The following is a 24,839-nucleotide window of genomic DNA, read 5'->3' as shown; positions in this document are numbered from 1 at the left end:
TCCATTAAAGCCCCCCCCCCCCCCACCAAATAAAAGACTCAATCTTCATGAGAAGTAAAGACGCTTCATGCATATATTTCTTGTGGTTGTTCTGTAAGAATCTTGAGTTAAACTGCATTATAATCAGTATTTTGGCTCAACATCTGGGAACATATTTTTTTTAACCATTCATTTGTTCATTCAACAAATGTTTATAGGGTCTGTGCTGTGTGCTGGGCACTGTTCCAGCCCTGTGGGTAACAGCTCCGACCCTACTGGAGCTTACATTTTGGTAGGGGAGAAGAATAAAAGGAAGCAAGGAAATATGCAATGAAGTTTTTTTTTTTTTTAAATGGTAAGGGTGTAGAGATGGCACATAATAAGAGCGTCTTGCTTAGAGGAGCAAACTCTGAAACGAGATTTGAATAATGTGGTCAAGACTTTGTGAATTCTGGGGCAAAACTATACCAGGGAGAGGTTCTAAAGCAGAACTGGGCTTAGAGCACTGGTGAAGAAGGTAAGTTAGAGATGGAAAATTTTTTACTCCAGTTCTTCTAAATTTCCCACAGAACAGACCTTCCTAAATAGTAACTACTTTGCTCTCTGCTTCTAAATTACACAATTTGTGTAGCTAGTTTGAACTTATTTGGTTCTGATGCTTTGTAGATTTCCTTTACAAAATATCTAATAGTTGAAATCCCTGAGTTTGTTACAGTGCTCTTGTAATCTCCTAGGAAATAACGAACCACAATGCCAAACCCCTATTCAATGTACCAAAACAGTAACGCATGGAATGATTCCTTATGACCTGAGTAAATGGAGTGTGCCTCGTTGTGCACACAGCTTACTTTCAGAAAGTGACTTAGGCATTGAGGAGAATCATGCTCAGTGTGTCATTTCTGATGTTACTGTATAGCAAAAGAAAATATGACATAGGAAAAGGTATCAGTGGTCATAAAATATGTTGCATTCTGTATTATTGTTTGCACTTCATATGAATAAAGGTCTGAAGTGATCCTTTCTTTGAGTCATAGAGTGAACTTGTCTTCTAAGTTATGGAAAAAATGAATCTTTATAAATGTATACATTTTTAATAGTTTTCCTTTCAAGAATTTAAATTTTTTAAAGTGAGTACTGTTCTTATGGGTAGCATTTTTAATCAAGTCTAAATGATTAAATGTTTGTTTTGAAGAAGTAAAATGAAGATTGATCAAAAAGGCAAATATACCTTTGAGGTATATCTATTTAGGAGACCGAAGTGAAGGGTGACCATTCATTTTCCATGTATACTGTGTCTAGGGACATACGTGATGACAGTCACTGCTATTGATGCTGATGATCCAAACGCCCTAAACGGGATGTTGAGGTACAGAATCCTGTCCCAGGCTCCAAGCACCCCTTCGCCCAACATGTTTACAATCAACAATGAGACTGGTGATATTATCACCGTGGCAGCTGGACTTGATAGAGAAGTAAGCCAACCAAAAACTATTTGAATTTGTTTTTAATCATAAAGGTACGCGGTATCACATGCAGTTTATCTCCAGGTAATAACAAATCTACAGTATTATGCGACGTCAGTTTTTTTAAAGAACTCTTATGCTATTTTCTGCCTAACTTCACATTAGTTGAATTATGTATGCATACGGGATAAGTCATTGTTAGTCCATATAATAAATAGTGTGTAATCAACTAAGTTAATTAGATGCATCTGTATTTACCTTTTTTTTAATTCTTGGCATTTTCTCAGTTTTCCCTCACATTCAAAGGTTTTTGTGAAGAATTAAATTAAGAATCATGCCCAAATAATGTGTGCATTAATTTAGGATAAATTTTAACATTAATATTTTTGAGAGGCTACACATAACATGTGTGTGGTGGAGTGTTTGTAGTCTCTGTGGATAGACTGGTTTTGTTAAAGGAGATTATCCCCTTTATTAAAACTTGCCCCTTAACTTTATGATTAACTTACCGAGCAGGTTTGAAGACTAGCAATGACATTAATTCCACTGACAAGGCTTTAAAGTTGTAAATGGAGAAAAACAGACTTCTGGCATAATTTTTGTTGGAAAGGCATAAAATGTTGACAGCAGTGAAATACCATGTAGTGTCACAGTCTGAGAGGGAATGGGTATTTCGGTTAATTCCAAATGTTCATCTCACTGTGACAGACCTCAACCCACTGTCCTCTTACACACCTCGGAGTTTTTTGTTCATGTGATTCCTTCCACCAGGAATGCCTTGCACCTTTTTTCTTGATTTGGAACCTTCCAGTTCTTCATCTTCAGTTTAAGCTCCACTTATATCCTTTCCTGAAAACTCTGCCCCTAATGAATCTTTTACACTCCTTATTCTGTTCTGCCCATTTTCTTAAGAGATTCTCAAGGTCATTATTGACCATCAGTAGTCATTGTTTGAAGAATTATCAAAGTGCTAACACATAGACATTTGTGCTTTGTAGATTTCTGGCTGAGCCAGCCTTTATAGTAATGAGACCTCAGATTATGTATGTCAAAAGGAAACATTATACTTACCATAATAAATAATATTGACAAGGATTTTAGGAGTTGGTTTTTATGATGCTTCATTTGCCTTAGTAGCATTCACTTGAATTGGATCGAAGAAAACATTGCTATTGCAATTAATTATATATGCAAGATTGTGCTAGAAACACCTTACTAAAGTAGTACGAACAATCGAGATTACTTTATTCACAACTGAACTTAGCTGAGAGCCTTACTTAGGAGTTAGATGTATGCCTATTACGTTGCACCTGTTAACTTCCAGGTATCAACGATTCTTTTTCCAGGAATCTTCTGGGTTGGAAATGGTTGAAATTTAGTTTTTGCAGTAGTACTTCTGATTCAGTGATATTTGAAACACGTATGTCTTTTCACCTCTTCCACTACTGTAGGACGTGCCATTTTTTTTTTTTTAAATTTTTTTTTTTCAACGTTTATTTATTTTTGGGACAGAGAGAGACAGAGCATGAACGGGGGAGGGGCAGAGAGAGAGAGGGAGACACAGAATCGGAAACAGGCTCCAGGCTCTGAGCCATCAGCCCAGAGCCCGACGCGGGGCTCAAACTCACGGACCACGAGATCGTGACCTGGCTGAAGTCGGACGCTTCACCGACTGCGCCACCCAGGCGCCCCATGCCATTCTTAAATGCCAGTAAACTTAGCATGGATGCATATTTTGGTATGAGAACATGGGGTATTTTTTAATATTCTCTCTTGAGTGCCAAGTTGCACACATTCTATGTAGGTATAGCTCATCCCCCCAACATAAGTATTTCTCTTTCATCCACACTCTTCATTGTGAAATACAGAAATGGGTCTTCATCTTGTGTGCACACAGCAGTATTCTTACTTCATTCAGCCTGGCTGTTTCATGACAAGAAAGAGGCATCGAGAATTAAAGATAGTTTTACTAAAGCAGAACAACCAAATTGAAAAGCCAGAGAGACTGCGTTTAGTTTAGAGAATGGAAGCCTGAAGTCCTATGTCATCGTGGTTGAATTTATGTCGCAGTGGACAGAAGCAGCTATGCACCACCCCCTGATGAAATGGATGTGGAAATGGATTCGCAACGTTAGAATCATGTGTGAGCAATAGCTTCTTGACAGTGAAATTATTAAACACAACAATGAGTTACTAGAGAAAATTATGGAAAACCTTCCATTTCTGAAAGTCATTTAACAGAAAAAAAAATGTATCTATCTCAGATGGTTTATGGTAATTCTGCCTGAGGCCAGGGATAAATTACTGCGACTTCTTCAGGCCTCGTGCAGGCCTGAGATTCTTTTATATCTATTAGAATTCACAGTTTTCTTTCTGTCAAAAGTAATTTCAGTTGTCATTCTCCCAGGATATATGACACCTACAAGCGATTGAACTCCTAATCATTGAAATGCTTACTGAGATTCAGTTTTTTATTTTACTTCAATCTGTGGGTTTAGAAAAATATCCATTCTTCGGGTTTTCCAGGCCTAAAGCGGTACCTACCACATCTGCCAGGCTTCAGTGTTTTACCTCCACCTGACTTCTTTTTGCATCACTCGGTGGTGCCTATTCCTGGCATTTTCTTTTCTCCACTCCTTTCTCTTTATGGCCCATCTCGTGCCCTTCTCGGGTAGGACTACTGATGACTCACACTCTGCTTCAGGAGGTGTAAATCCTGGCACTGCCCGTTGTGGGCTATTTGACCTTCAGTGTATTAAGCTGAAACCTCAGTCCCCAGATCTGTGAACGGGCCCAATACTATGACCTCCCTTATGGGATGGCTGTACGGGTTATGTAACATGAGGTATAAAGCATGCGGCATTGTGCCCAATTCATATTAGCTATTGTTTTCCCCTGTCGCCATCGTAAATCCAGCCTCCGCGTCTACTGGGTGGGCGCTATCACTTTTACTCCTCCTCATCCTTTTGTCATGGCAAAGAAAGAATTCTACTTCTTGTTTTCCAAGCCTTCCTGTTTTCACTTGTGCTGTCAGCAACAAGTTCTCCTGTGTCCCACTGTCTTGGTCTTCCCTTCTCTACAGGTTCCTTTCTACAAACCCCACAAGTGTCTTTATAAACGTGCTGTGTGTCCCCTGGGGTAAAATGGCGCTCCATCACCCATAGGATGACATCAGAGCCCTTTAACATGGCAATCCAAACACTCTGTGACATTGGTCTCAAAGCCTTCTTTGGGTCTAACCTCCTGGGATTCCTTGCTTTCTGCTGAGGAGCAAAGATGCCCCGGCATTCATACAGCCACATGAATTCCTTGTACAAATCTGAAGCTCTGTGTTCTTCTGTTCCCGTTGTTCCTCTGCCTGCAGATTTCCTTTCCCATCTTTGCATAGCAGGGCAATCCTCACTCTTTGAGAGTCAGTCCACAACCCCTCCCTGGTCACCCATCGTAGTCTCTGCCTTCCCTGAGATATGCAAAGACTATGTTACATAGACAATATATCTGCCTTCTTGCTCCCAATATTTTGTGAGGCTGATGTGTTCCTCTTTACCCTGAACAGGAACCCCGAAGGAACCTTCACGTTCCAAGATTTTCTTCTTCGTTTCAGCACCATACTCCTCGAAAGGACAGTCCACATTCATGCTCAGCTCCCACTTCTTCCTCATCTTGAAGTATGGCTTTCTGTCTGCCTACACTACCTGGATGCACCCATGTCATGCACATATTCGCATTTTCTTGGAAGGTCCTAATACAGTGGAGCAATTAATGGTACAGACTCTGGACTCCCGAGAGACCTGGGTTCAAATCTTGTCTCTGCTACTTATGTCTGGGTGTCAGTGGGCAAACTTCCTCGCCTCCCTAAGCCTTGGTTTCCTTACCTGGAAAATGAGGCTTAAAAAAAATCCACCTGCCTTATGGGATTACTGTGAGGACTGAATAAGATAATGCATAGTGCTTAGCAGTGTGCCTGACACATAATTAATACTCAATCTCAATAAATGTCATTTTTTTTCTCATCAAAGCCCTCAGAACAATGTCAGCATACAATAAACATTCAAAACAAAATTTTTATACTCCAGACACACCAGGCAGATGGTGCCATCAGCCCCATTTCACAGACGAAGGAACTGGGGCTTAGCATTTAAGAAGTTGAACAGGGCCACAAACCTGTACTTCTCCTCTAAGTTCTCATGACATTATTACTTAACAGTCCATCCCCTAACCCAGTGCATCCAAAGCAAGCTATCATTTCCTTCAACCTGCTATTCTTGATCAAGGTCCTATTTCATGGGAGCAGTGCCATGTCCCCAGTCTCCCCAGATCACGGTCTACTTGCCTTCCCATGCCCTCCATCCAGCCACTGATAGGTTCAGTTCTCAGGTTCCTCTCATTTTACCTCCAAAATGTCTCTTGTATTCACTCCTCCCTCCAGACTTTGAGGACTGGACTGGTTTGGATACCCTTGCTTCACTTCTTCGTACTCTTACTACAGTTGCTTTGTACATCTGCTCCTGTGAACCATTAGTATCTGCCTCCATCACCTAACGATATCAAGGCCATCTCTGGGTTTGTTCATTATCTTTTCCAAGGAAATACATCACCAGGCATCCGGTAGACCTTCATGAAATGTCTGTCAGATTGAATGACTGAATGTTCTCACTTCCTCATTCACTTCTATCTCTCCAGCTCAGTGTTTCAAAAGTGCACAGGTACAATGATTTAAGTTGATAATGTAGGGAAGCTTCTAGAGAAGACTAGAGACCACAGTCTTTAGATGTTCCTCCATCGAGTAGAGACTGCCAGAGTGCAAGGATCCTGTTGTGTTTATTTTTACAGTTATATTTATGGCAGGTGATGCTGGCTTTCCATTTACAGTACTTTTATAATAAATTAAGTTTTTTAAAAGGGAGTGAATGTCAAGATAAATGTTAAGTGACTCATGATATAGAAATATGAGGATATGGCAGCCTTGGAAAGATGGTGTATGAATCACTGTAGTTTGGGAAACTGAGCTAGTTTATACTCCCAGTATATGATTCAATGGAAAAAAAATAATAGCTACCATGTAAACAAGATGTTTTTCTCCAAACCTGGAATGATTTTTATAATGTGATACAAGGTCGAGGGTTTCTCATTCATTCACTCATCTGACCAAGTCAAAAGCATTTATCGCTTGCTTGCTCTGTGTCAGGCATTAGACTGTATACCAGTGACACAAACGTTGACAAAGCAGGGCCCCTGAGGAGGGGCGTGTCTGTGTGTCCACAGCCAGGAGGACAGACATACGGACCAATAGCAGCCATATAATTCTGGAAACAGTGCTAGAGGTGTGTCCCGGACCAGCCAACAGCTCTGCCTCCAGGACTTTCAGAAGTCAGCTAAGGTGGCTTTTCCACTTCGTGTTTTCCAGGTTCAGGGCGAAGGGAAAGGTATTCAAGCCCAGAGTTTCTCAATGTTGGCACCCTTGATATTTTGGATCAGATAAATCTTTTCTGCGGGGCCTATCCTGTGTATCATAGGGTGTTCAGCAGCCTCCCTGGCCTCTATCCATTAGATGTCAGTAGCACTTCCCAATTGTGGCAACCAAAAATGTCCCAGGAATGGCCAGATGTCCCCTTGCGGGAGTGGGGGTGGGGGGGGAGACAAAATTACTTCAGTTGAGAACTACAATTCTAGCCTGAGGGGAATGCCAGATGCAGTGGTGTAGTGTCACAATAGGCACCTGAAAGTAAATACCAACAGCTCAAGGTGTAGGGTAAGTGGATAAAAAAGTGATATAAAGCTTTGGTAAGATAGGTGAGTCACAGGGAGAGAAGGATGGATAGATAGCGAGCAGGTGAGTTGAGATTTTACCCATCTAGAAACAGGAAGTAAGGAAACATTTTTAAGCAAAATCCCCTCAATCAGATGTGGGATTAAGGATGGGAAGTCAAATCCTTCTGAAACCTAAATGTCAGTCATTCCGAACCAGATGCCCAGGGACTAAATTAGTCAAGAAGCCCTAAATAGTTTGGTTGTCTAAAACAGGCTGTCATGTCTTCCTAACTAAATGTAAGAACATTTTACCAACCGAGCATATGAAAGTGGAGATTCTATTATTTACCAAGTTGGAATTTTTTTATTTGGAGAAACATTGTATTTTAGAAACAACAATGGTCTTTTGTAACTTAAGGATTCTAAAACGAACTTGAAGCAGTAGGAAATTTCATGTTTTAGCTACTGATCCCAATATTTCAGCTCAGTGGAAAATTGTATATATTATGTTTATATAATTTTAAAGTAGACATTATAATTTAAAGAGTAGACATTACAAAGAGTTGTATTTCCATACAGTATCTATGTGAGATTTTTATCTTCTTTAACCAAAACCAAAATCAAAAAAAAATTTTTTTTAATGCTCATCTGCTTCTGCAAATAGCAGTTAACAGAAATGGCATTTCAAAGTCATAACAAATTTTTATTTTCATGATTTTCAGCTGGGAAGCTGAAGTGAGTGCCCTACAAAATTCTCTCACTAACCATGAGAGGATTAAGGTGAAATGACACTTTATTGGGAAAGGAAATCATTGAGAAATATTTTAGCCTACATAAACATTATGGTGAGGTGTTATGGGTTAAGAAAAATTTAAATGGTTCAAATATCACTATGCCTCTGTTTTTTTGTTTTTTATTTTAATAAGTATGGTATTTTCTTTTTTAGGAAGACAAATAAATAATTAACTGCTAGAATTTGGCATTTGGGTGGACAGAGACTTAAAAATCGAATATGTGGGCTTTGGCTTTTTCTCCTACTCACTTCTTCCTTGTGCTTCCCACTAACAACTAAATCACAAGCTACAATTTGTGTCTGTTCTAGCCAAGCTCCAGAAATCCTTTAAGAATGGCCATTCATAATGTTAGCTATATTTAGAATCAGGGAAAACTGTACTTTGCAGTGACAGTTTATTTTTGTATGAGGAAGTGAGTTTTGTTGTTCAGAGTGTTTTAACATGTATGAAATGACCTATATTTTTTTATCTGTGTTAATTTCCACAGAGATTTCAAATGACTTTAGTAAATCATTTTGGTTAGGTTGTCCTAATATAAAGTATATTTGTCAGCTAGTGCTATAGACTTCTCAGTCTCAAGATATTCTCTTAGATACAGTGCAGCTTAATTTGGCTCCCCATTTAGAGGTTCAATTAGGAACTTGAAAGCAGTGATATTTATTTGGTAATAATCATGTACGTGCAGATGTATGTGCATACCATCATAGGTATGTGGGCACAATGAGTATTAGGCGGAAATGGCAATCTGTTGAGTATGCAACTATTAAGTACCACTGTGTTTTGTAGTTATGACTAAGGACATAAACATAAACCCTTTAATTAGGTTTTAACTTCATTTAAGAATATATCTCTTCTATATAGTTGTGAACAGTATGTGCTAATGGGGAGTAGGACAAAATATTCTATCAACCCTTTTAAAATAGAGAGAACATATATGAGAATACATTAAAAGAAAGCATATGTATACCCTGTAAAATAAAATATATGTATATACGTGTGTGCATGTGTGGGCGTATATATGTATGTATGTGTATGTATATATGTACTTACACACTTTCAAGATTTTTCATTATCCTGAACTGGGTAGAAACTAACATATGAGAAGGTAAACAAACCAAATGACTGGAACGCTTGATCACAATGTTGCAAAGTTCCGAAGAGGGGAAGGTTGAGACCAAGTGGAAGTTTCAGCTTCTCTGTGAATTCACACATCTGCAATGCATCTTTTATCTTTTCCACAAATAGAGGTGAAAATATACAGTCACATCTTTCTAGACAAGAACCAGACCTGTGCTTCTCAAGTTAAAGTCAACGCTATGGGAAATTTCAAGTAATGCTAATCAGAATGAATGATGCTGTGCTTTCCGTGTGTGTAATAAAGAGCCATTTACAAAACAATTGCTATGTCTTCTTGAGGAATTAGTTTCATTTAAGGTGTTATCTTTCTGTCTTTTTAGAAAGTGCAACAGTATACGTTAATAATTCAGGCTACAGACATGGAAGGCAATCCCACATACGGCCTTTCAAACACAGCTACGGCTGTCATCACGGTGACAGATGTCAATGACAATCCTCCAGAGTTTACTGCTATGACAGTAAGTACAGACTGTCATTCACAGAACTTAGGTCTGTGGTCCATTACTGAAAAGTTTTGTCATGAATTATAAATGCGTTAAATAGAGGTGTGACTTGCTCAACCTAATTATAAATTGACCACTCGCTCAGACGTTTTCTGTCACCAGGGCTTTTAAATGAGGCACCTGAGTGATTTGTTCCTTCCTAGTCTCCAAATCCACTGATGAAGTTGTTGAAACATGCTACCCGGAAGAAATGGCCTAAAAATACTTCGTGCTGTAATAACAAAATATTTACAAATACTTTGAGGTACACGAAACTGAATGGATATTACCTGACTGATTTATACAACTTTGGCAGCATACAGATACTATCTCTTGAGTAAAATGATTTCCCTCAGACAAATCCTTTTCTCCAACCCTACATGAATCACCCAGGGACTCACAAATGGACACTAATTTTAATATTAATGAAACTATAACATGATTTGGAAGAAATTTTGTCTGCTGAGAAAAGTTATAGTATTTTTAAAGTCAAACATAAATGCTGTGATTACCTGCATTACTGATTTCCTCGTTGACTGTGAGTAATAAAGATTTAATGGGGCAGTAAAATCAGGGCAGCAGGGTCATCAAGACACGCTGTCCTTCACCGGTCCGCATCGCTCGTCTAACTGAGGTTTGTTTTTCTTGTAGTTCTATGGCGAGGTCCCTGAAAACAGGGTAGATGTCATAGTAGCTAATCTAACTGTGACTGATAAAGATCAGCCCCATACGCCAGCCTGGAATGCCATGTACAGAATCAGCGGCGGGGATCCCACAGGGCGATTTGCCATTCAGACAGACCCGAACAGCAATGACGGCTTAGTCACTGTCGCCAAAGTAAGTTCCACTTGGGTCACTGATCTCTCTGACAGGTCCATAGTTTATTATTTACTCTGAGGGTTGTTTTTTTTTTTCTTCTTTCAAACATCTTCAAACCTGGAATTAACATATTTTGGGGAATCACATTTGTTATTTTTTTTGTTAATTTTTAATGTTTATTTATCTTTGAGAGAGAAGGAGAGACAGAGAATGAGCAGAGGAGGGACAGAGAGAGGGGAAGACACAGAATCCAAATCAGGCTCCAGGCTCTGAGCTGTCAGCACAGAGTCCGACGCAGGGCTCGAACTCATGAACTGTGAGATCGTGACCTGAGCTGAAATCAAGAGTTGGACACTTAACTGACTGAGCCACTCAAACACCCCACATTTATTTTGTAGTTTCTGTTGAGGCTAGGTTGAGACCAACATAACTGTTCTCACATTGTCTCTAGAATATGATTGCGTTTAAATCATTTGGGGCCAGTTTTAACATTCTGAAGACGGGATTGCCCTCCACAGTGTTAACGGAGTGCGCTTAGATATGTTAGTGATGTAGCACATCCTCAAGTATTAATTGATCACCAGTCGATAGCTATTAGGAAAGAGGCCCCATGCCTATTATTCTCAAGTTCCCCTTGGAGCACTGGCTCAGAGAACAAACCAGAAAATATCACAAAATTAAAATGGGTTGTGTAGGCAGAAAGAGGGCCTACATTGCAAAAACGTTGTGAATTTGCACTGCTGTTTTTAAATGCTATATTCAAGACTTAAAGAAATTCGTTCTTCTGATCTTTAATTGTCACAAACAAAACACCCTGAGTGCTGGAAGGAAGGGGCTGTTGACTGCAAGTGTAATGCATAGCTGTAATGTAAAATTAAAGTGAACATCTCTTCCTTCAAGCCCCCAGTGAAGAAATCTGTTCCCTTGTCTCTCATCCCAACTCTGTTAAGTGAACCCAGATGTGGGCCTTGTGTAGGTGCACCAAGGTGTCAGTTGCCTAGAATTTATGAGTGAGTAGAAGGGGAGTTTCCCCCCAGGAGGTGGGCATTGGAAATTTCTCTGAACACCCCAGAGCTGGGCCATGTGTTCGAATCCCAGGTCTGCTTTTGGTAGTGGTGTGAGCATGGCAAGTTGTTGAACCTCGCTAAGCCTCAGGTTCTTCATACAGAAAGCAGGGAAGATAATAGTACCTAAGTCATACCATTCTGAGGGATAAATACACTTTAATATGCATTGAAGGACAGAACTCTGCATGAAAATGTTAGGTCATGGACTTCTCATGCAGCAAATGAAACCACTCGAAAGAATTCTGTCTTACTTTCTGGCTTTTCCACTGTCTTGTTTAAAATAATTGACAATGGGAAGTTGAATTGGTGATTTTAGCGTGCTAGAAAAACAAACTATGCGTTTGAAGGTTTGAGGGAGTGGTCTAGGGTAGGAAATGGTGCCGTTTGTGCTAATAATGTGGCTTTCTCATTAGCTTCAGCTCGTAATCCTTCTTAGACCATCTATGACGGCATGAGAGCTCTCTAAGCTCATTTTTCAAATTCTTATGACACGGTTATACTTATCTGCACCTCCACTAGAAGATGATCGAGGGAAGTCAGGAGTGAAATGAAAGTCCAGTCTGATCACTTGACTCCTGGTAACTCTTCTATTGACAGTAGGATTCAATGGAACTTTGGAACTTAATGTTTACGTTATGGGTTATTTGTGCATTACCTTCATCTAGAGTGTTGTTCTTAGAGCTGAGATTTTTACAGACCAGTAGAACACCTAAAATTCTTTTGAGAGACAGCCAGAGTTTTAGTTTGCTAAGTAAGGAAAAAACAAAAACAAGAAAAAAGCCCTTCCACGTACAAACACTATTATTTTTCATAAGTGTGTGTGTACATGTCTGTACTTTAAAATGTTTCAAATTATGAATGATACATTTAAATAGAATTAAGTTTTTGCTTTATGAAAAAATAGGATTTTAATAGTTTCTGATTTTGGTTTTGGTTCTTCGTACTTCATCCCAGATATAAAAGCTTTCTTGGATGAGGCATGGCCTTGATACTAATGTTTGAGAATATAATCTAGACCATTGGGTTCTCACTTGACCTCAGACTATTTAGTATTTTTGATTCACAGTGCTGCTGTTAAGAATAATCAAGTTTTTAGATGTAGTTGAATAAATGCAATCAGTGCAGTAGTAATATGCATTATTTTGTGAACATAAATCTTTGAAGTACCCAAGATTTATAAATATCTTATATAAACAGGCTCAATCGTGATAAATATTTTAATCATTGACCATGCTAATGCGTGTTTTCCAGAAATTTGAGAGGAACCTATGGCGTTGTGAATGAAAAATTAATGTTTTAGAAATGGAGTCTTAAGAATAAACTGCAGAATGCAAATATTCTTATTTCCTGCAAAAATATGGTTTCCTTTTTTTTTTCCCCAGCCAATTGACTTTGAAACAAATAGGATGTTTGTCCTTACTGTTGCTGCTGAAAATCAAGTGCCATTAGCCAAGGGTATTCAGCACCCACCTCAGTCAACTGCAACCGTGTCTGTCACAGTTATTGATGTGAATGAAAACCCTTATTTTGCCCCAAATCCCAAGATCATTCGCCAAGAAGAAGGCCTTCATGCTGGTACCATGTTAACAACATTTACTGCTCAGGATCCTGATCGATATATGCAGCAAAATATTAGGTATCAAATGCTATTTGTGGCATTCTTAAAAATTTACTTTATGTTGTATGCTGTGCACAAAGTTTACTTACCATTTGAATAAAATATTTGAACTGGAACCCAAACTACTTATTACAAAAATTTTTTTTAATTCCTTGATGAAGCTTCCTCTCAGTAAATAGATCAATGAGTATATTAGATAGGAAATAGAAGAATAGATCTACTCGTGTAATTATTTAGAGAAAAAAATGTTCTCTGCCTCTTTTTTTGTCCACCCCCTTTTATCTTTGTATATTTCATAATCATTTAGCCTGTGCTATTATACCAAATACTGCAAAAAGTTTTCACTGTGAGTAAACAGGGGACTCTCAGAAGCTGTAACATCTATCCCTTCCGCACACGTCAGAAAAAAAAGAAAACCCATGCCAAAAACAAGATATAAGAGCTAATTATTTTTGCCTCTTACCTGTACGGTAGTTATAGGACTTATAAAACATATCTGTAAAGATTTCCAACCTCAGCACAATCTAATTTATCCTTCCTGATGAGGGAGTAGGTCGTTGGCAGAGCACAGCCCACATGACTATTATCCATTGCTGGTGATGATAATTTTTTAAATTAGCTCATATTTTATTTAACTTCTTTCAGAACTGCTGCTAACAGATAATTGCATATCTTCCACATTTCTCTATACGTTGACATCGAGATAGAGAAATAGCTAATTAATAATAGGTGTATTGAACTCCTACAACTTTTTACCTTTCAACACGCAGGGTATTTTTTCCAATCTGGATACTGGTTATCTGAGCTTGAAAATCTTACTCTCCACCCAGAATAAAAAAGGAGTTTAAGTTGATAAACCTACTGACACATATAAATCTACTTTATATAGACTCAGATGGTGGGACTTTTCTGAAGAGTGTAGTTCTGACTACAGTTTGGCCCCGTGGGGAAGGTCATGATGAGGATAGGAATGTAGGGGTGTCCCCACTATGACCTCATCAACACCATGATGAGTTGGTGTTTTGGGTGTGTTCCATGATAGAAAATTCAACTTCTATTTATAATGTCTCTTAAGTCCTATACTTTAGGGCTGCTGTTTAATTAGAAGGTATAGTTGAACTATTTTATTGGGATCATTGTTATCCATTAAACTAGACAAGAGACAAGAGTTTAACCACTGCAACAGAAATACTTTTCCATGCTAAAGCTGTATTTTCAACCAATATCTACAAAAACACAAGTTAATGGGCTGGTCGACATTTGGAATTAAACCTGTAAAGTAGGCTTTATTTCTTACGTATATTAAAATATTTACTTACTAAAGCTTTCCTTTTGTAGATACACAAAATTATCTGATCCTGCCAATTGGCTAAAAATAGATCCTGTGAATGGGCAAATAACAACAATTGCTGTTTTGGACAGAGAATCACCAAATGTGAAAAATAATATATATAATGCCACTTTCCTTGCTTCTGACAATGGTATGTAATTAAACATGGTGATTGTATTACCCTGTATGTTGTTAAATAGTGCCTCATCATGAATGCATCATCAGGAAATGAGCTTTTCTATGTCTAGAAAACTGACCTTTTTTAAGCTGAGGCCCCTACTTCTATTTTCCATTTCCGCTGGGTTTTCTCACATATTCGCTGTCTTCTGTAATGAATGTTCCCAACATCGATATGTCTTGCATAGTGCCTAGTACTGTGATGACAAACGTTTGTATTTCTTCTGCCCTGCTATACAATGATGCCTCGTTGCTACAAGTTGAGGGTAGCCTCAATGCCTCCATGGCATTGTTTTTTTTTGAGGTGATCTTTTTAGACTTCTTATGGTCAATCTATTTGCCGACATCAGTTGGCCTGTCTCTAGCCTTTTTGTCTCTTTGTAATTCTCTGCCTCTCGTCTGCCTTGGCATAGGAAACTCTTAATTTCATGCACAAATTGAAATAAGTGAGTACAACACATTTTTGTGTGTTCATTTTGGAACATATAGTCTAGCACCTTTTTTTCCCCCCTTTCTGGGTTTCTGCTGGATTCTAAATGATTGAAATTAATAGATAGCTACCTTCTTCTTCTTCTTCTTCTTCCTCTTCTTCTTCTTCTTCTTCTTCTTCTTCTTCTTCTTCGTCTTCTTCTTCTTCTTCCTTATTTTTTTAGTTATATAAGACAAAAATGACTTACATAAACCTGGTGATGGATTTGTTTTGCTTTGTTAGCTCTCAATATGACATGTGTTTAAGAGTGCAAGCTCTGAGAGTCTGCCTGGCTACCTGAATCCAGACTCCAGGTCTACCACTTTCTAACTTTGGGATTAGCAATAAGATTTTAAATATAGTCAATTTCCTTTTTCTCTTTTTTTTTTTATTTTTTAAGTTTATTTATTTATTTATTTATTGAGAGAGAGCACATGCGCTTTATGCAAGGGAGGGGCATCGAGAGAGGCAAAGAGAGAATCCCAGCTGTTAGCACAGAGCCCAATGTAGGGCTTGATCCCACGAACTGTGAGATCATGACCTGAGCTGAAATCAAAAGTCATGTGCCTAACCAATTGAGCCACCCAGGTATCCCTCCTTTTTCTCTTAAATAGGGATAATGGTAGCAGCATCTAACTACTACTAGTGTATGGAAGAATATAAAGTGGCTTGTACCTGTAAAGTCTTTAAAACAGTGCCTGACCTTGTTGGGATGAGCACTGGATGTTGTATGTAAGCCAATCTGAACAATAAATTATATTCATAAAAGATAATAATAATAATAAATAAAACTGCCTGACATAAACACTCAAGTAAATATTTCTGTTACATGTTAATAGTTTTAAAACTGAATCATAACCATATTTTAAAATCATTTAAAATATGTGTGCTATACTGTGAATGCGAGCATCTCATAAAACTAGAAGGCTTCAATTTGGTGGTCAAGAAGCACAGTTTGAAAAATGTTACCCATCAACACTTCTGATAAGAACAGTTTTGATGGACCATTCTGGATCTTACATAATAAGATTCAGTGAGATTGGTATCTATCATAAATCCACATGGTGACAAGCTCAAAGCAATATTTCTTATCGTTTCTAATATCAGACCTACTGTTCACATATTTGGAGTTGAAACGTAGTAGGGACAGCTTTTGCCACTGCACATCAGAGCTCGGCCTTAGTGTCTGTTTTATGGTCTCACTGCACGTAAGGGGTAGCTTCCCTCCATGAGGGAACTTAAAGCGATATATTTTGCACTATTATGTTGAGATATAAAGGGCTATAAAATTATATGTATGAATGTTAGTTGTGAGTTACAACAAGATTTGTCATTCACCAAGGTGGATTTTTCTAATTGAAAGGGTGTTTGGGATGCTAGAGAAGTAGTTGGTTGCATCTCTGTGTAGTTCTGATGCTTTGCAAATGCACTTGACTCTAAATCAAGGCTGGATGTGGAGCCCCAGGTCCACTCCTTAATGACTGGGCAAGGTTTTATACTCTCTGTGCCTTGGTTTCATTACTGAGAAGTTGTTTTTGCGTCTTGCCTATTCTATAAAGTTGTTATGAGAGTCAAATAATATTACACGTGATAATGAGTGTGAAAGGTCTTCAAACCGTGGAGTATCCCAGAGCTCCTGGTGCTATGGTCATTATTAGAATATTGTCCACAGCCCCCGTGTCCCCCCACCTCTGTTCTCCCTGCTTTCAGCACCATCTATAGCCTCAGACAGGTCCATAGAGATTTCTCCTTGCCTCTTCCTCAGCATGTATGTGTGCACCTTCCTAATTGCATGTTCTTGGCTGGGTCACTTAAACCTCTGGGTGTCTGAATTATAATCTTAACATTTTTTTATATTTCTATTTTACTATATTTAATGTCTATTATGTAATTACACTAAAAACAATAATTATGTCACTATATATAATAATATAACATCATAAATACGTATAATCTCACAGAGGCTAAATTATCACAAAACGTAGTAGAGAAATCTTTAGGGTGGGTTTAGGGTCAGGCAGACCCATCTTTAGTAGCAACTGCAGCCCTTACAGGAGTGTGTGACCATGAGCAGTTGACACAGTCTTGGGTTCCCAATCCGTTCAAATGTACTTCACAGGATTACAATGAAATAATGTATATAGAACAGCCTAACACTTGGACAGGCAGGTAGTTGGTTGATCAATAAGTACCATTTCTCTTCTCCATGGCATTTCTTCCCAAGATGAGGTCTATGGGTCTGTGTTTCCTGTAGATTAAATATTTCATGGCTGTGTTGAAGCTTTAAAGGAAATCTCATGCTCTTTCATGCGTATGTCTTAGTCCTCCATCAAGAGTAGGGTCCAAAAGATCATGAGCCCCATGTTCTGCTTCTCTTGTGTTCCCCACAGCGCCTAGAGGAGCGTGGTAGACAAAAGGCCCAGAGTAAGGGACAGCGACAGCAGAGCAGGTGTAGAAGCACACTCTGCAGGGGTGCCATGCATTGTCACAGGGCTCAGTCCTGCACCCCAACAGTGGCAGCTCCGGGTCATGCTAGGAAGGAAGCAAGAAGTGGCCTTGTTGGAAAAACAGTGTGCCAGAGGCTGTGGCTACTAGATTTTTCCAAGGTTATACAACAGTAAGGGCAAGCAGGCTAGAAACTTGGAGGATTCCACCGTAATGGAGACTCGTGGGAAAGAATTGCTCAGTATTGGTTTGTGATTTTTCTCCTTTTAAGGAATCCCCCCTATGAGCGGAACGGGAACCCTGCAGATCTATTTACTTGATATTAATGACAATGCCCCTCAAGTGTTACCTCAAGAGGCAGAGACTTGCGAAACTCCAGACCCCAATTCAATTAACATCACAGCACTTGATTATGACATCGATCCAAATGCTGGACCATTTGCTTTTGATCTTCCTTTGTCTCCAGTGACTATTAAGAGAAATTGGACCATCACTCGGCTTAATGGTAAGAACAGGTTAATTATTTGACTATATGTGCAGTTGAGAGGTTTTGAAGCCTGATATGAAAAGTTAATTTTAGGTGCCTTATAATCTTCTCATTAAATATATTTTAAAGGCTACTTAAAGTTAAATAAGATATTAAAAGCTTCCACAGCTTTAAAAAAACCTTCATAATGCAGCATAGTTGTATTGCTCACTATATGCTGTTACGTAGTACATGCAGTTCTGGAATATTCTGCGTATTTTTATCGTATTATGTATTAACTACCAACTTTTTTTTTTCCTTTTTTCATGTAGGTGATTTTGCTCAACTTAATTTGAAGATAAAATTTCTGGAAGCTGGGATATATGAAGTTCCAATCATAATCACAGATTCGGGTAATCCTCCCAAGTCAAATATATCCATCCTTCGCGTGAAGGTCTGCCAGTGTGACTCCAATGGGGACTGCACCGATGTGGACAGAATTGTGGGTGCAGGGCTTGGCACAGGAGCCATTATCGCCATCCTCCTTTGCATCATCATCCTGCTCAGTAAGTAGTTGTATTGTCTCTTGGATTTTATTTTATTATTTTTTTTAATTTGTTTTTTTTTACATTTATTTTTGAGAGACAGAGTGAGACAGAGCATGAGCGGGAGAGGGGCAGAGAGAGGAGGAGACACAGAATCTGAAGCAAGCTCCAGGCTCTGAACAAGGGTTCAGCACAGAGCCCGATGCGGGACTCGAACCCACGAACCATGAGATCATGACCTGAGCCGGTCAGATGCTCAACTGACTGAGCCACCCAGGCGCCCCAGGATTTTATTTTTTTTTAATGTTTTTTATTTATTTTGAGAGAGAGAAAAAGGGAGAGAGCAGGAGAAGGGCAGCGAAAAGACGGAGAGAGAGACTCCCAAGTGGGCTCTGCGCTCACAGCCCGATGCAGAGCTCGAACCCCCGAACCTTGAGATCATGAGCTGAGTGGAAATCAAAGAGTCGGCTGCCTAACTGATTGAGCCACTCAGGTGCCCCTGTCTCTTGGGTTTTAAATTCTTTTCCCACCCTAGATGTTTTGCAAAGTAACTTTTTGCTGTTTACCTTTCAAAACAATCTAAACCACTCTCTTCAACCTATGAGCACTTTCTTGCCAAATTGTATATGGAGCAGTCGGGTCCACTTCCGAGGGAGAAAAACCCTGAGCACTGTTTCAAGCACTTACATGTTTGCAGCAAACCCAGCCAGTGCACTCCTCTCATGCCCCGTTGCCGTTTTCTGGCACTGATGGCTTGGCGAGCTGTAGCAAACTCTTTTCATAGGAAAATGTTAAACCATCTTCGCTAAGTTTGAGCACTCATGATTTGAGTATGAATTTATGACACGGAGTTGATGATTTAGGAAAATAAGTATATTGCTCTCCCTAGCTTTCCTTTATATAAAGCGCAGTCAGCAGCTAACTCCAGTCATGCAGGGATCAAGGTATTTGTTTCTGAAGGGCTACGTAAAATAGCGAGAGATTATACTTCATACAGCACATTTGATAATAGAAATGATTACACAGCTCAATAAATTGTCTGTCTTTAGAGCAAGTCTAGATTAAGGAACTGCTCCTTTTTCAGATACTTTGCAATCTTTGGTTCAGTGGAATACAAGAAATTAACCACTGGAAAGTCCTTTAGGAGCCCCTTCTAAGCATGCAGGTTAAAAGGATAAATTGCCTGGCCCTGTGTTTTATTGTTAAATAGCAGTAGGACTTAGTTTATTGCGTGATCATGCTACGCACCAATCACTTTCTTGAAAATGTTGGCCATTTCTTTTATGTTTTCTCCATTTACAAGTGTTCTGGTAATTTAGAATTCTGTCCCTTTATTCTAAGCAATTACCATAGAAGCCTGAGCATTTTTTACTTCCTGTGTGGAGACTACTTTGACTATAATTTGAAACCTGCATTGCTGTACTAATAATCCACTTGCTAGATTTAGCCCTGGAACAATGGCAAATGAGATCATGTATCTGGCTTTAAAAGGAGGATATTTACTTTTATGGCCAATAATAAAAATGTGCTCAAATAGGAGTCATTAAATCTCTTGCTTCAGGATGTAAACTGATATTCTCAGATTTTAGAGAGAATGCGCTCTTCGATGTGCACTTAGGGACATGTTTCCATTTGAACTAAAATGTGGCATATATGCCAACCTTATCAGGAAAGACTTCGACATGACGGACTTTGGCATAAGGGGTGACTAGCATTTTGAAGGAAAATGAATTGGTGCTGATTTTAACATCAACCCTCTGGAAGATTCATGGTGCCAGATCTGGCACAAAAATGTAAAGCCTGAAAGCCTGATGTTATTTCAGTGCACCAACGAATCCCGTCGGCTTCTTAACCTGAAACGTGCAGTTTAATAGGAGCGGGAATGCAGAATGGCGTAGTAGAAAAGCACAGCCTTTGGGAGCCCAAAATCCTCAAGATCCAATTGGCGATCCAGTTCCGATTTGCTCCCCAAGTCATCCTGGCAAGCACTTACCTTCCTTGGGGAGTACTGTTCCCTCTGATTTCCGAGGGTATAATGATGGCCGAGCAACCTCAGTGAAATAGCAGTTACATATGGGGCGCCTGGGTGGCGCAGTCGGTTAAGCGTCCGACTTCAGCCAGGTCACGATCTCGCGGTCCGTGAGTTCGAGCCCCGCGTCGGGCTCTGGGCTGATGGCTCAGAGCCTGGAGCCTGCTTCTGATTCTGTGTCTCCCTCTCTCTCTGCCCCTCCCCCGTTCATGCTCTGTCTTCTCTCTGTCCCAAAAAAATAAACGTTAAAAAAAAAAAAAAAAATTAAAAAAAAAAAAAAAAAAAAAAGAAATAGCAGTTACATAACAAGTAACAATTTAACTTACTATTGTTTGTTGGTTTAGAATTTACAAGCCCTTATATTAGGAGTATCCTATCCTCCAGCAAGCAGAAGGGAGAGATGGAAATGGTTCTCATCCCTATCTGTAAATGATAATATTGAGGATGGACATTTAGCCAGTGAGTTCAAAGGACACCAGGTTCTGGAACCCAGGGTTTCACACTCAGTACCCAGTGCTTGAACCCTGCTTTTTCTTCTCTCTCTTCACGGGAGGCCAGAAAGAGATAAGAGAGAGGAAGCTGCATTACAAGCTTTTGACCCATATAAGTGTGTTAGTGGTATTAAAGGCTATGATGAGAAAGGTCGTGTTTTAAAAGCTATGACATTATGCTTTTTCTTACTCTTTTTCCACCTAGTCCTCGTTCTGATGTTTGTGGTATGGATGAAACGCCGGGATAAAGAGCGCCAGGCCAAGCAACTTTTAATTGATCCAGAAGATGATGTAAGAGATAATATTTTAAAATATGATGAAGAAGGTGGAGGAGAAGAAGATCAGGTGAGCTACATTTTAAACGTTTAAAATGGAATTTTGTGATCCTATAATCTCAGTGGTAGAACAGATGTTAATGTGTGCAGTAAGAAAATGGTATCAAGGTTCCTTTGCTTATCACATTATCAAATACTTGGTGGGAATTCTTCCCTAGGTGTCCTTCACGTTTCTTGAATTTTTTTTTTCAAAGTGCCAGATGTCACTGTATTTATTTTGTAAGAAAATCACTAACATTGTTTCAAGGAGCTAGGACTTAAACCCAGCTTCAGTTAAAATAATGCTAATAAAAATGTGTCTCTTTATATGTCCCCTTCATTGGATACCCAAAATAGAAGTAAAAGTGGCTTCTACAATGGGATTTACATCTACTATATACACAAGACAAGCACTAGATAATTCATTCTACAAATATTTACCAAGCAAGTTCAATATTCCGGACACTATTTTGGTCACTGGGGATATGGAAGTGGGAAAAGTCAGCAAATATTTGCCCTCAAGAGTCTTACATTCTTGAGAAGTATTTGAAATTAGAGACAATAATTTCTAGTTCATCTTTGTATCTGTAGTGTCTTTCATGATGCCTGGCTCATAGTAGTTGCTCAACAAATGTTGAAGTTCCCATCTGGCTATAATATAGCGTGAGCTTCTGTATCACTGTGTACATGGGGCACTGTATATGCATTCAGAGTTGAGAGTGACCAGAAGGGGAAACACAAAGATCTTTATGTGCAGATTTTAGGTATTATCCCAGCTAACACTTAGAATGCCTGCACATTCCAGGCATTCTACCAAGTACATTATATGCTATTATCTCTTAAATCTTTGAAACTTGTGATACTATTCTATGAAAGTCTCTACTTTTGTGATAGAAAACAGAGCTAAAGGTGATGGGACTCTCAAAAACAAGTAAGAAGTGATAGATACAAGATTTGAATCCAGGTCTGTCTGATGTCACAGCCTAAACTAACTGCTCTGATATAGTTCCTCTTGCAATTACCTGGAAGATACTAATGTAATCCACAAGACATCACCATGACAAGCATTTTTTTTTTAGATACTTTGTTAATTAGGTTATTTCCATGTACAAATGCAAACTTTGGGGCTGTGGTCAAAAAAAGAGCCCAGAGGGGCACCTGGGTGGCTCAATCTGTTGAGCATCCGACTTCAGCTTGGGTCATCATCTTGTGGTCCATGATTTCGAGCTCCATGTCAGGCTCTGTGCTGACAGCCCAGAGCCTGGAGCCTGCTTTGGATTCTGTGTCTCCCTCTCTCTGCCCCTCCCCCGCTCACAGTCTGTTCTGTCTCTCAAAAATGAATAAACGTTAAAAAAAATGTTTTTAATAAAAATAAATAAATGAATAAATAAGAACCAGAATCCTTGGGTCTTGGATCATTATCAGTAAATTCAAATCTACTTTGTCTTAAATATACATGTAGACATTTGTGATAAGACTGTTAACTTGAATAAAAGCAAATTTTCCTGAACATATTTTCTCTTCTCTACTCATTTGAGGAAATAATGTATCACTTTTTGTTTTACAAAGCAGTTCACATCCTTGTTGTGTTCAGTATTTATGGCAACCCGTTAGAGTTTTCTATTTTACACTTGTAGCAAGTTGTGTGATTTGCTCTCAGAGTTTGTAACTGGCAAAGCCAGAACTGAGACCCACGTTTTCTGATTCCAGATTCCATGCTTGGTTTACAGAACCTCAACTCTTGCATTTAGAAGAGATGCTTATTAAAATATGTTGAAAACTTGACTCATGTGTAAAGCTGCTTTGAATACTGACTAATTAAAGTGGCTCTATAAATATGCCCCAGGGTTTCTTGCTTATAAATGTCTTCGGATATTAAAATTCATGTTTGGCTTAATCCTTAATTAATCTATCCTTTCACTTTCCTGAGCTATGTTCAAGATCAGCAAACGTGTATCGATCACGTTACCTCCTAAGTCTACTCTCGGTATTTTAATTTTTTATGTCATTGTGCATAACTTTCTAGGCATAAATCTAAACCCAACTCCGTGAAGCTTCAGTATAAATGGTACTAACTGGAAGGCCAGCAGTCATAATGGGATCTTGCGTAGAATTGGAGGCCCAGAGGCAAGAGGCAAGATCGTTCTCAACATCTGAGAGTTTGGATCAAGGCACTCACTGCCACCTGATCTGCCTCTCTTTCTCCCTCCTCCCATCCAGTCCCTTTGAGAAATTGTTTCATGAGGTTTTATTGTTGTAGTTATTTTAGGAAGGACTGATTTCCTTTATTGACTTTATCCACATAGATTGATTCTTGAGATCAAATAGTCGAAGTTATCTATTGCCAGATTTATTAAAATCATCACCATAAATCTTCAGCCTCTTCTTTTACTGACCTCTGAAGTTTTCTTTGTCCCTAGCTAAGCTTTTAGGCATGAATGTTTTGTTTCCTACTCACTTCCCCAGTAATCCAAGGATTTTCCTGGAACTTTCTCTATATTGTCTTCTGTGTCTAGTATCTTTATTTAGTATTGGCCTTGCGATGGTATCTCTTGGTAGCCACTTGGTTCTTTGGTGCCATGCTCATCTAGATCAAAAGCCTGTGTCCATCGTGGTGTCTGTGTTATGATTTCCACTTGCAGTCCTCATTATAGAGAAACCTGTGAGAAAGTTACATAACGGGGTTTTTATTTATTGTATGATTTACCTCATAACAGCAGAATAAAATATGCCCTGTAGGAATGCTACACCGAGGGTTCTGTCTCTTCTACCTCTGAAGTGGTTTGTGAAATCCATTTGCTTATCTCCATCACCAAGGCCACTGCCTTCACTTAGAATCATCACTGTTCCCCAATAGCATCCTAATGAGTTTCCTGTCTCTGGTGTCACACCCCCATCAGCTCTCTGTCAGTTATCAAATCCGGACTTCCTCTTCAGCCTGACAAGGCTTTGGCCCTTTGGTGCACACCCTTAGCGAGCAGATAGAGGGTTGTGGGAAAGAGTTGTAGACACTCCCTCAAGATGTGAATCTGTCAAGCTTGTCCACTCGTGGCCACTAAAGTTTTCTTGCAAGTCTGAATGATTTGTCCTCATGTTCCTCTCCCTACCTTTCTTGTTGTTGTTCAGGACATAGTTTCTAAAAATATTGTATTTATTGGCTTTAGTGCTTCCTTTTTATTGAAGTGTAGTTGACACAGAATGCTATATAGTTTCAGGTGTACAACATAGCGATTTAACAAGTCTTTGTGTTCTACTGTGCTTATCACACGTGTAGCTGCCATCTGTCACCATCCAACGCTGTTACAATACTGTTGACTATATATATTCCCTGTGCTGTAACTTTTATCCCTGTAACTTATTCATTCCATAACTAGAAGCCTGTACCTCCTTAATCACAGAATCCACTCTCTCCTCCTCCAGAGATAAAAGCAACAATAGGTCTTATTTTTCTTAGAAAGAGCTT

The 24,839-nt window shown here is 39.1% G+C and overlaps 1 protein-coding gene and 1 long non-coding RNA gene across 2 annotated transcripts in view; both read left to right on the top strand.

Annotated features, from left to right (window-relative positions):
- Window positions 1-24,839, top strand: part of CDH2 (cadherin 2) — a 214,255-nt gene that overhangs the window by 161,714 nt on the left and 27,702 nt on the right. The window contains exons 7-14 of the mRNA XM_086682669.1: window positions 1,279-1,451; window positions 9,445-9,582; window positions 10,258-10,443; window positions 12,875-13,128; window positions 14,449-14,591; window positions 17,803-18,036; window positions 18,330-18,563; window positions 21,268-21,407. Of these exons, the coding sequence (XP_086538795.1) occupies window positions 1,279-1,451; window positions 9,445-9,582; window positions 10,258-10,443; window positions 12,875-13,128; window positions 14,449-14,591; window positions 17,803-18,036; window positions 18,330-18,563; window positions 21,268-21,407 (1,502 nt within the window). The remainder of the gene's footprint in view (window positions 1-1,278; window positions 1,452-9,444; window positions 9,583-10,257; window positions 10,444-12,874; window positions 13,129-14,448; window positions 14,592-17,802; window positions 18,037-18,329; window positions 18,564-21,267; window positions 21,408-24,839) is intronic.
- Window positions 1,462-9,270, top strand: LOC147575561 (uncharacterized). The gene is made up of 2 exons (XR_015242513.1): window positions 1,462-2,889; window positions 3,128-9,270. It is a non-coding gene; the product is annotated as an uncharacterized LOC147575561 (long non-coding RNA).

The sequence above is a fragment of the Puma concolor genome, chromosome D3, assembly GCF_028749965.1.
Source record: "Puma concolor isolate L17-30 chromosome D3, mPumCon1.1.hap2, whole genome shotgun sequence".
Classification (NCBI taxonomy): domain Eukaryota; kingdom Metazoa; phylum Chordata; class Mammalia; order Carnivora; family Felidae; genus Puma; species Puma concolor.
The sequence above is the reverse complement of the archived record's forward strand: the minus strand, read 5'-3'. Positions and strand labels throughout refer to the sequence as shown.